This window comes from Xenopus laevis, chromosome 9_10L (assembly GCF_017654675.1).
Source record: "Xenopus laevis strain J_2021 chromosome 9_10L, Xenopus_laevis_v10.1, whole genome shotgun sequence".
In the NCBI taxonomy this organism is placed as follows: Eukaryota; Metazoa; Chordata; class Amphibia; order Anura; family Pipidae; genus Xenopus; species Xenopus laevis.
Window position 1 is genome coordinate 19,029,692 of NC_054387.1, and position 12,212 is coordinate 19,041,903.

General features: G+C 42.0%; 3 protein-coding genes across 3 annotated transcripts in view; 1 reads left to right on the forward strand and 2 right to left on the reverse strand.

Moving 5' to 3' along the window:
* LOC108701997 (traf2 and NCK-interacting protein kinase) overlaps positions 1-12,212 on the reverse strand; it is a 1,005,599-nt gene that overhangs the window by 885,818 nt on the left and 107,569 nt on the right. The window lies entirely within an intron of this gene.
* On the reverse strand, positions 946-5,380 carry cox4i2.L (cytochrome c oxidase subunit 4I2 L homeolog). The gene is given in 5 exon segments (NM_001086434.1): positions 946-1,297; positions 1,375-1,506; positions 2,488-2,646; positions 4,719-4,815; positions 5,316-5,380. Coding segments are annotated over 4 exon segments (525 nt in total). The 5' UTR covers positions 5,316-5,380; the 3' UTR covers positions 946-1,160.
* The window catches only part of abca8.L (ATP binding cassette subfamily A member 8 L homeolog), an 85,866-nt gene continuing 82,543 nt past the window's right edge, over positions 8,890-12,212 (forward strand). The window contains exon 1 of the mRNA XM_018235043.2: positions 8,890-9,031. The gene's annotated coding sequence lies outside the window, so the exon portion shown is untranslated. The remainder of the gene's footprint in view (positions 9,032-12,212) is intronic.

Genomic DNA, 12,212 nt, shown 5'->3' on the forward strand with positions numbered 1-12,212 from the left:
CAGGGGCCTGGAACTAGACCCCTCCCCTTCTATTTATACACTAGCAGCCCCCAAATTGTACACAAGTAAGAGCCCTGCATTATCCTTAAAGGTATATGGACACTAATAAAAAACTACTCTTGAAAATATTAGTGTACACTTGGGGGCACATTTACTTAGCTCGAGTGAAGGATTAAAATTAAAAAAACATTGAATTTCGAAGTTTTTTTTGGCTACTTCGACCTTCGAATCGAACGATTTGAACTAAAAAACGTTCGACTGTTCGACCTTCGATAGTCGAAGTACTGTCAAAAACTTTGACTACCTACTTCACCACCTAAAGCCTACCGAGCACCAATGTTAGCCTATGGGGACCTTCCCCATAGGCTTTCTAAGTAATTTATGATCGAAGGAAAATCGTTCGGTCGATGTATTAAAATGCTTCGAATCATTCAATTCGAAGGATTTAATCCTTCGATCGAACGATTTTTCCTTCGATCGTTTGATCGAACTAAATGCGGTAAATCCTTTGACTTCGATATTCGAAGTCGAAGGATTTTACTTCGACCCATAGTAAATGTGCCCCCTAGTGTAAACATTTCATAGTAGTAAGTTAGGTTGCAAAAAAGACACACGTACATCAAGTTCAACCTTTAGCTCTATTTCAACCTGCTAGTTGATCCAGAGGAAGGCAAAAAAAAAACCTTTTTGAAGCCTCTCCAATTTGCCTCGGTTTCCTATAGGTCATGTTGATTGTTTCTTATAATTGTTCCTAAACTTGACTGTTTTGCCAACCTGACTGTCCCTTTCTAAATGCTAATGGACTACTGATGCACAAATATGGCAGCCTTCTAATAAAGGAACAAGAGGTATCTGCAATTATACACTCACCCAGTGCTCTCAGCCTACTCAAGAGGCCTGAGGTCAGATTCATCACCTGTATACAGACACTGAATACATATTTTCTTTGTTTATTTATTTATTTAGTGAGTGCCATGAACACGGCTGGAGATTTGGGTACAAAGTACATGGATAGTGAGCAGGTTACACTGGTGAGTAATGGGTATGTTATTGGCAAAGTACAGAAGTCCTGCCAGGTAAGATTAACCTACAGGGACAGTTGGTGCCTTGTATTTAGTCACTACTCTTTGTATTTAGCCCTTATTTTTGTGGCATAATATCTATTTCTTCCATTCATTCTTCTCATAGTCCCACTTGGAAGCAAAGCCTTGGATGGGGCTAATTTTCATGTCCAACATCCTGCGTGCCTGCATGGCCTTCCAGTCATCTGCTAGAGTATGTGGCTTGGGAGGATAGACTATAAAGAGAGCAGTTGGTTACACCCAGCCAAGGGTTGGGCAGTATTGAGGCATTCCTGTGCTAGAATATACTTACCATACACTCTTTGCCACCACACAATCAGACCAGTTAGCCCAAAGAAGATAAAGATGGTGCCGAACACAGTCTTCCATTCATTGCTGGGCTTGTTCATCTCCGCATAGGTCTTGTTAAACTTAATGTGGTATACTGAGAGGGACAGAGAAGGGCATGGTCTGTTGATGATATGGCAGATTTAAGCAATTCTATAATGCTATAACTGTATAGACTGGACTTGCACTTTTGCAGGTGTCACAGCCAAAGCACTGGTATTTGTGGGTACTAGTGATACCCACCAACATACTGTAGCTACTGTTTATATGATATGATTCTATGATTCTCTAATGGGTCTCACACTGCCTATATATCTGTTCTGTCGGTATGAAGGGGTTTAGAAAGAGATAGATATATATCTTGTGCAAACAAATATATATTAAATATGTCCCAAATGAGGAACACTCTCAAAAATATATTGTGTGGTCCTTGTCTGGGAGAAGTGTAGTGAAGGAGCGATTGCCATAAAATCGATCAGTTAGTATGATGCAGGCAGCGAGTGAAAATTTCCAATTGGTCTTTTTTAAATTTAGCTTTTGTTTAGCAGCTCTTCAGTTTGGTATTTTACCAGCTGGTTGCTAGGGACCATGTACACTTAGCAACAAGACAAGCAGTGTGAGAAACTGAAAGATGAAGGGGGGGGGACTGAATAGAAAGATAAGGCATAAGCAATAAAATTGTAACGTCACAGAGCAAAATAGGTTTTAGTCTGCCAGGGTTAGTGACCCCATCTGACAGCTGCAAAGAGGCAGAAGAGGAAGTCAGTTTGGAAACTATAAAACAAAATTAAGAGAAATTGAACAGTTGCAAAGCAAAGGACTGTCTATATAACATATTAAAAGTTGTCCAAATATTGTCTATTCTTTATTGGATATTTGGCCACAGAGGTACCTGTCCAAACATTACATTTCTGATGGAGAATTAAGCTGAATTCCCTAAAATACACACAGCTGGTACATGAATAAAAGTACTGCTAGTGCTTAGCTACAGTAAAAATATAATAGCATAGCCTCTGGTTGCTAGGGGCACTTTCCATAGAAACCATGTGTTCTTTCAGAATTAAAAAAAATAAATTACATGAAATCTTGTCTTCCTGGCTCAACTGCTTCCATGGGCCCCGCTCTCTCTCCTTTAGCGTTTTTTCTTGGGAATTCAACTCCGTCTGAAAGGGAATGTCGGGCAGAGGGAAAACTCGATGGTCGTAATACAGCAGCTCCGAGCCGTCTGACCTAGAAACTGATCCAAATGGGAGAATTATTCCTGCCTTTAATGCACAGTCAGTGATTGAGATGGTTCCTCTGCATTGGATTAGCTTTCTTAAACGGGAACCCCACAAAATCATAACTTGAGCTTTTTGAAAAGTAAACACAATTTCAAGCAACTTTGCAATATACATCAATTATAAAATATGCAGACTTTTCATGATTTGTAATGGTTCGGAACAGTTCCCTAATCCTAGCCCCCCTGCTCTCCTTCTGATCTCTCTGACTACTTTGCTGAGCTGGCTGACTACCGTTATATTCAGCAGCCATTTGTCCTTAGACTGCATCCTCCAAAACCCACAATTCCCTGCACATGTGATTTCAATAAGTAATGGAACATCACAGTGCAATGCATTGTGGGTTATGTAGTTCCTGCATGCTGTCTGTAAGCTGTGGAGAAGTTGTTAACATTTGGAACATCAGTGTTTAGTCCCTCCTTCCCTGCCAGGATTTCAAATGATGCAGAAAGAAAAGAACTGTTGGATTTCAGCATAGCAAATGGCATTTTTTGAAGGAACAGGTAACGGTGATAGGTATATTAGGGTTTTCGGTGTTATGTAGGCCTGGTAAGCCAGAGGAGGACTCTATACCTGGGTCAATAAAACTGTTGGCAGCTTTTATCAGCTTAAATATGGGTAAACCAGATGCCCAACCTAGGGTCCTCCAGTAGGTCACAAAATAAGCATCTCTCATACACAAATCCCATTATAAGCAGCAGTCTATCCTGCTTTATGGCTGAGATTCAATTTATCAGTATAACAGAACATTCAGATCCAATCCGATAACCATTATAAGCAGCAGTCCTGCCCTGGTTTATGACTGTGTTGAAATGTTTTGTAATAAATATAACTAGAATCTCAGCTATAAAGCAAGGCAATGGGGATCAGATAGGATCTGTGCCACTGGGACAAAATGCTCTGTTTGTTTGTATAACCGAGCAGTTACAAAAATATTCCTAGGGAAGGAGAATGTATATTAAAAGATTGGTCCTGAGCAGTTGCTCATAACACTATTCAACCTGTCAACTGAATCCTAGCACCCCTACTCCACGCCAAGCTAAACTGTCATGCCATTTGCCTTGACAAAGCATCAGCGAAACGCGTTGGCAGAGCCTCCATTCAATTGCTTTTAGATTTCTTGAATCTTGATCGGATCAAACTTTTAATCTAGAATTTACAGTCTTGGATACTGAATATATACAAACCTTTTCTCTTTTTTCCCTACCGCAATTAAAACCTCTTAATTCTCTTTATATTCTGTGTCACTGAAGGATTTGTGGTTTTTTAGGGAAGCTTAGCTCTCCTCAGCAGTTAGAAAGATAATTACCGAGACCACAGTCCCCATTGTAATACTTTCTCCCCGTGTGGAGTCCCAGGGCCTAGAAATATTTCTTCAGAAGTTTATTGGGTCCTCTCCACCTCTTATTATTTTCCTCCTTACATTTCTTAAATGATGGTTTGTGAAATTTAATTTTTGAACACATTTTTTATAACACCTATCAGCACTAGCACTTTTAAACCAATTGCAATTCATTTATTGAATCACTGGCAGCCTGAGGTTGCATATTATATAGCACTAGCACTTTCATTTTATGATAAATTTTTTGACGTGTGATATAAGTTTTTCTTATAATAACCTTTTAATTAATGAATTTATATATACATGGCATGTAATTAACTGAGCAGGTGATATCCGCAGTAGTACACAACATAAATGAAATGAGCACTGTCACTTTATTGGTTTTTCATTGTGGGACTACTTTAATTACAAATAATTAATTATATAAATAAGGTCACAATCAATTTATTTATTCATTTTGAGATTTATGGCACAAAGCACTTTGTTAGTGACAAGATAATAAGCATTGGATGGTGTTGGAGAGTGGAGTTTACTAACTTTTTTCTGATAGTCTCAACAAAGTAATTTACACCTCCACCTTTCTGGGAAGTGAGTTTTTGGGTAACGAGCGAGGTTATCCCTTTTTGTTATAAACTGTCATGCCATAATATGCCAAGTAACCAGTTATGGGGTACAGGAGGGTCTTACCTTGTCCTTCATGTGAATGAGCAGCTCGGATGCTGGCAGCCCCCAGAAGCCGGATCCGGGGCAGGAGGGCCGAGCGCAGATGGAAAGCGGATAACATCTGCAAGAGACCCAGGGCACAGCTGAGGGTTACTATGACAAATACTATTTGGCTACTGTTGTGGCTACCTGCTCCTCTTTTCTGTGCCTTACAGTCTGTCAGGTGGTCTGATTAACCTTGCCAGGCACCTCAGAGGCAGGACTTGCTCTTTGCCCAAGGACACAGTGTTCCTATGTCCACCCCCATCGTGAGTGCCAGAAGCTTGGCACCTCTCCCCGTCCGCTATGCCCTCTGAATGGCTGCTGCCATTCCCCTGCACTCCCACCCTCAGGTCCTTCCAGCCTGTTAGCTTTGCAGCACAGGGACCACCAGAGCTGCTACCAACACTGAAGGCCTTCGTTCCTCCCCCATTACAGACTGAAGGGACAATAAGGATTACACTGGGGAGATCTCACCCTCCATGCCCTCCCCACCACTGCCTTTGTATCCAGACAGGAGCCTCTCATTTCTTGCGGACACCCACAGAGGCAGCCCCAAATTTGGTTGGGGTCAGTACTCACGGTCACAGGGACAGAACCAACGGTCACAGGTTTCTAAACTGATGCGACTGCAAAATGGAGACAGCCACTGAGAATCTGGGATTTGTGCCAGGAGCAAACAAATCCAAGAGCAGAGAATTCTGGGAGTCTCTCAGGCTGTCGTAACCCCCCTTTCTTCAGCCTGAGACTAATCTGCTTCAGTTCTCCCCTCTGTTCGGAGAGAAGGGGTGGGGGGGGGGCATTATACGGGATTATTAACCCATAATATCTACTCTAGCTCTTGCTCAGTGGTAAAGGCTGAGCTGAACATGATGCACATCGTTACTGGGGTGTTAATGAGGGAAAATGCCCCTATGGCTCCTGAGTAAAGGGTTTGTGAGCCTAGTTCCACTACTCACATATAATGCACATTGTTATTGTGTTAATGAGTGTAAAGGTCCCTATAGCCCCTGAGTAAAGGGTGAGTCCAGTTCCACTATATATATTGAATATTGTTACGGGGGGGGGGGTTGTTAATAATTGTAAATGTCCCTATAGCACCTGAATAAAGGGTAGGTGAGCACAGAATATTTAGTAGAAGTGTAGGACTCATGTGAGGGACCTGGACTTGGCATTCAAGCTTGCATCTTTTGGAAAACGTATTTGAAGGATAGTTAATCCTAATTTTATATATATTTATATATTTTCTAAGGACTTTCTATGCTTCTGTAATATAAATACCGTCATAACCTACAGGTCAGTCCCTATACCTGTACAGTCAAAGAGATAAACTTCAAAAGACAACATTTTGTGTAAAAGTGCTCAGGATGAAAATGGGAAAGGGCATGGGAGGGTTCTGATCCCTTTCCTGAGAAGAGCAATATCAGAATATTTCTGTTTTCCTTCTGAAGTTAGATAGGCAGGCCAAGCTGGTTGGGCCCCTAGGCAACCCTCACATTTGCACAGACGTTACGGGGGGGCAAGAGATCCTGGACTAGGGGTAGGCAGACAATGTACCTGCCCAGCACCCCCTACATTGCTCTCTATGCAGATGCCTTTTCTGCCAACCCCTAGTTCCCACCCTGATATTAGTTTTTGATCAAAACTAAAATAGCTCTGAAAATGGAAAAAAAAATAATGTAAATTACAAAAGTGCTTAGAAAAGCAGCCTGAGCTATTCAACTTTTTTTTTTTTTTTTTTTTTTAAAAAAAGGGTTTACTTATTCTTTGAAGCAATGCTGTCCAAGTTCTATTGTACCGAGGGCTGGAATTTTTCTGACCTAAGTGGTAGAGAGCCGATAATGGAAGCCAGTGTTGACCAATTCCTTTTTAGACCACACCAACTTAAACCACACTCCTGTTGCCAAAAGAACTTTTTGGACCATGTCCACGTTAATGGTGGTTGCACACCAACAACCATATGGTCAGGGCCGATCCTGGCCCCTCCGCCACCTGAGGCAGCTTGGTGTTGCTGCCGCCCCCCCTCCCCTGTGCGCTCACTTTTTAGGTCCGGGAGGGGGTCCACGAGGGCGGAGGAGAAGGCCAGGACGCTAGTGCTCTCTACGCTAGAAGAGACAAAAATTCAGCTCTGAAAGTACCAGGTGCGGCATTTTTGCCGCCCCTGCTACCTAGTGGGGAGCTGCCGCCTGAGGTGAGTTGATCAACTCGCCTCATTGGCAGAGCACCCCTGCATATGGTTGGTGCTCACTGCACTCATCACTCATATGTGAAAAACATACCCTTAAATCCATATGCCTCCTCCTCCACTGTGTATAAAACAGCACCCCCAACACCTTACGGACCCACCCCTAATAGTCCAACAGGGAGCATAGGGCAGGCAAAGTATGGCACACACAGGGAGCATAGGGCAGGCAGAGTATGGCGCACACACAGGGAGCATTGGGCAGGCAGAATATGGCACACACAGGGAGCATTGGGCAGGCAGAATATGGCACACACAGGGAGCATAGGCAGGCAAAGTATGGCACACACAAGCATGGGACAGGCAGAGTATGACACACACACACAGGGAGCATAGGGCAGGCAGAGTATGGCACATACAGAGAACATAGGGCAGGTAGAGTATGGCATACACAAGAAGCATAGGGAAGGCAGTGTATGGGCAGGTAGAGTATGGCACACACAAGCATGGGACAGGCAGAGTATGACACACACAGGGAGCATAGGGCAGGCAGAGTATGGCACACAAGCATGGTACAAGCAGGGTATGACACATACGGGGAGCATAGGGCAGGTAGAGTATGGCGCATACAGAGAGCATAGGGCAGGTAGAGTATGGCACACACAAGAAGCATAGGGAAGGCAGTGTATGGTACACAGAGAAAGCAGAGGGTAGGCAGAATACAGCAGGACACAGGTAAACCTATCCCGACCACTCACAAATGAACAGTTCATACTGTGCTACATACAGTGCTGGTGCCCCTCCAGCAGTTTGTATGAGGTGTGAACAATGTGGGCACTTTCAGTCTGGTTCTCAGGTTTGAACAGTAGAGGTGTCACAGTTGTGAACAATGCAGGAGGTATTATAGGTGTGAACTATACAGGATCTTACAGTCTGGGGCCAGGGTGGTTCACCTTTAAGGTAACTTTTATTAAGATATAGAATGGCCAATTCTAAGCAACTTTTCAGTTGGTTTTCTTTATTTATTTTTTATAGTTATTTGCCTTTTTCTTCTGATTCTTTGCAGCTTTTAAATGGGCTTCGCGGACTCCCTTCTAAAAAACAAATGCTCTGTAAGGGCAGGACTACATGCACGTTTTCGGCATGATCCGACTCGCTGCAACAACGCCTGCGACAAGTAGCATGCAACAGAAATAAGGTAAAAGGTAGAAATGATGGATGAAGTCGCTGCGTCTGCATCCGACAGTCGTGTCGCGTTGGATCAACGCTGCAATTTCATCTGACATATCTATCTCTTACCTTATTTCTGTCAGATCGCCCCGAAAACGTCCATGTAGTCCTACCCTAAGGCTACAAATGTATTATTATTGTTACTTTTTATTACTGGTCCTTCTATTCAGGCCCTCTCCTATTCAAATTAATACATAGTTGCTAGGGTAATTTGGACCCTAGTTACCAGATTTGTTGCCAATAAAAAGCTAAATAACTCAAAAACCACAAATAATAAAAAATGCAAATTGTCTTAGAAGTTCACACTCTACATCATACTAAAAGTTTTCTCAAAGGTGAACAACCCCTTTAATCCCAGTAATGATACACTTTAAAGCTTGCACAAGGTAAGCAGTCACAGCAGCCGGACTTTCATGTGGGGGTCACAGGCCGCCAGTTGGAAAGCACTGCTTTAAAGGGATAGATTCAGGCTGAACATACATACCAGCAATGCTCCCAGATCAACAGCACCCCATGGCTTCTCTACAAAGACCTGCCAGTTGTATGGATTGCACACTGGCTCTTACTTTGTCTGCAGCCAGACTGAATCAGGGCTAATAGACAGCCCACCTGCTGTAAGTGGAAATTTGGCACATTGCATGCTGACAGCCATAAGGAGGTTGGGAGAACATTATCATAACAAATCTGTGGTTCATCCTGTCCCCTAATGCACAACACATAAAATTATTTGTTGTTTCTTAGCAGAAGTGCAGCCTGCAACAGGAGCCTGAAGTATTTGCTAATCAGCCCTGGACCATGTAGATGTTGCCTGGACTTCTTGTATTGCAGACTACAGTGATTTGGGAACAGCCATGCAGAATGATATGTACCTTTCAACTTTCAATGGGTAAGTCACCTTCAAATAAACTGTTAGTATGATACAGACTGCAATTGGTCTTCATGTTTTGTCATTTTAAATTATCTACCTGTATTGTTGTATAGCTTGGAATGGTTACTGCTATTCGAGTACTAGGAATCTATTACCCTAGCAACCGGGCTTCAATTGGGCAATCATAATGAATGATGGATAGAGAGGTTATATACGTACATGGAGGAAAATATGAAGACCAATTGAAAAGTGGTTTAAAATAGGTTTCTCTCTAACAAAACTGAAATTTGATTTCATGTTGAACTTCCCCTTTGAAACAGTACTCTGCATGGTGCTATGAAATGTCAGATGGCCTGCATCAGGAATATTGCATTATTCTGTTTCTTGCAATTAGGAGATTGTAACAAATACACTTGAATTTTGGGGTGCTAAGCTTTCAGGGTGCCTTTGTTATAGTATTATTGTTATAAAGGTAGGGTTTGGAAGATGTGGTAACTGAGCAGGGCTGGAGGTAGGTGCCACATGGTAAAAACTCACCAGACTAGAGTACTTGCATTTGGGAATATTAGCTTGGGTTTGGCATGCGCTGGCAGTATTGCAAGCATTAGTTTCCTCAACACTAATCAAAGACTAATTCTAGCTGGTCTAGGGTATCAAATAATGTGCAGCTGTGTCCTTTAATTTGTAGCTGCAAAACAGGTGCGCCCCACTATGCAGAAGTGGGGTAAATTTGGCTTTTGAGGCGGACATATCCAACAACTGGATCAAGATAAGTCTCATAAGTGTAGGGAATTGAAGATGTAGTTACCCTTTATACAGGCAGGTGTCCAAAACATTAGGGGATGAAGTGTGGTCCTAAATATAGTTTAGCTGTTCCCTTATCCTGTGTTAAAGGATTTTCCTGGCAGTTCAGTAACTGGCCAGTAGATGTCAGTGTTCTATTTTATATAGAAACAAAGTACCCATGCTTTTACATTTACACACATTTAAGTTAACTTTTAGTGTTTTACAGAATGGCTAACTCTGAGCAACTTTTCAATTGGTCTTTGATTTTTTTTCTTTTTTTATAGTTTTTAAATTATTTGCCTTCTTCTTCTGACTAGCTTTCAAAAGGGGGTAACTGACCCAATCTAAAAAACATACGCTGTAAGGCTTCAGATGTATTTTAGTTGCTACTTTTCATTACTCCTCCTTCTTATTCCAGCGTCTTATTCAAATAATTGCATGGTTGCTAAGGTAATTTGGACCCTAGCGACCAGATTTATAAATGGCAAAATAACACAAAAAGCACAAATAAAAAACAAACAAAAACCAATTGTGTCGGGGGGCTCATCTGAGTGAGAAAAGTCACATGTAACGTGCCCAACTGGGTACAATGTACCTAACTGGGTCAGGTATACTAACTGTGATTACTGTGATTTTGAAGGTACCCACCATCATTATTTGTTACATAAGCTTATAATAAAAGTATAAAATAAAAAATAAAATAAAAGTATGCCGAACAGGGCTATATGGGTTAAACACACTACCCTCAGAGGATGCACTTTTATACTGATATCTGACTATAATGTTTTGGTGACTTATAAATGCAATGTAAACCAATACTTTCCTTGGGAATCACCTCTTAATGGTATATATAAGCTGTTGACCGGTGCAACAACCAATCCCAACAGATTTATACATAGGTATGGGATCTGTTATCCAGAAAGCTCAGAATTACCAGTGGTGGGTCTAGAGTCTAGTGTTAAATGGGGTTTTCACCTTTCAATTAACTTTTGTATGATGTGGAGAGTTATATTCTGAGACAATCTGCAATTGATTTTATTTTTTTATTATTTGTGGTTTTTGAATCCTTTAACTTTTTATTCAGCAGCTCTCTAGTTTTGCAATTACCCTAGCTACCATGCCCTGATTTGAATGAGAGACTGGCATATGAATAATTAATTAAATATAATAATTTATAATGAGTAATAAAAAGAAGCAATAACAATAGATTTGCAGCCTTCTAGAGCATTTTTTCTATATTGGGTCAGTGACCCCCATTTGAAAGCTGGAAAGAGTCTAGACCCAAACCACTTCAACCATGGCATACTGCTCATACAAAAGCGCTCCAAAGACATTCACGTGCACTTGAGCGTCGCTGGCGCAAATCCCGTTCAGAATCAGACTTTTGGAGCTACAAATCTGCCCTGCCCTCCTATAACACCAGCCTCTTCAAAGCCAAACGTACTTTACTTCACTCATTAACTCCCTTTCTAAAAAACCAGCACAACTTTTCTCCACCTTAACACTCTCCTTTCCCCTTCTCCATCCCCTCTGTGCACATCTGTCTCTGCTCAAGATATTGCTGAGCACTTCAAAAACAAAATTGACACTATCAGAAGGGACAATACACTACTCAACCCCCCTAGACTTCCACCACCCTCCCTCCAGACTCCCCAGTCTCTCCATTGCTCCTTCACTCTTGTTACTGATGAGGAAGTCTCAAAGCTTTTGGCCTCTTCTCACCTTACCACCTGCCCGCTTGATCCAATTCCCTCAAAACGTCTCTGCAATACTAATCCTTGTCTAATCAAAGCCTTAACTCACCTATTTAATCTTTCACTCTCAACTGGACTGTTTCCTTCTCAACTAAAAAATGCGCTTGTCACCCCCATTCTGAAAAAACCCTCTCTTGATCCTTCCAATCTTGACAACCTCCGACCTATCTCTCTGCTACCTTTCATCTCTAAACTACTTGAGCGCCTAGTCTACAACCTCTCTGACAATAACCTACTGGACCCCCTACAATCTGGTTTTAAGCCACAACACTCCATGGAAACTGCCCTGACTCGACTAACTAATGATCTTTTAACCGCTAAAGCCAACAATCATTTCTCACTACTTATACTGCTTGATCTCTCAGCCGCATTTGACACTGTAGATCACCCTCTCCTCCTCCATTCGCTTGGACTTCGTGACATAGCCCTGTCCTGGTTCTCTTCTTACATCACAAATCGTTCCTTCAGTGTCTCCTACAATGGAGTATCATCTTCTCCCCTACCTCTTTCTGTTGGGGTTCCTCAAGGCTCTGTCCTGGGACCATTACTATTCTCCCTCAATACTTCCCTCGGCAAATTAATCAACTCGTATGGTTTCCACTACCACCTCTATGCTGACGATACTCAGATCTATCTCTTATCTCCTGATCTCAACCCAG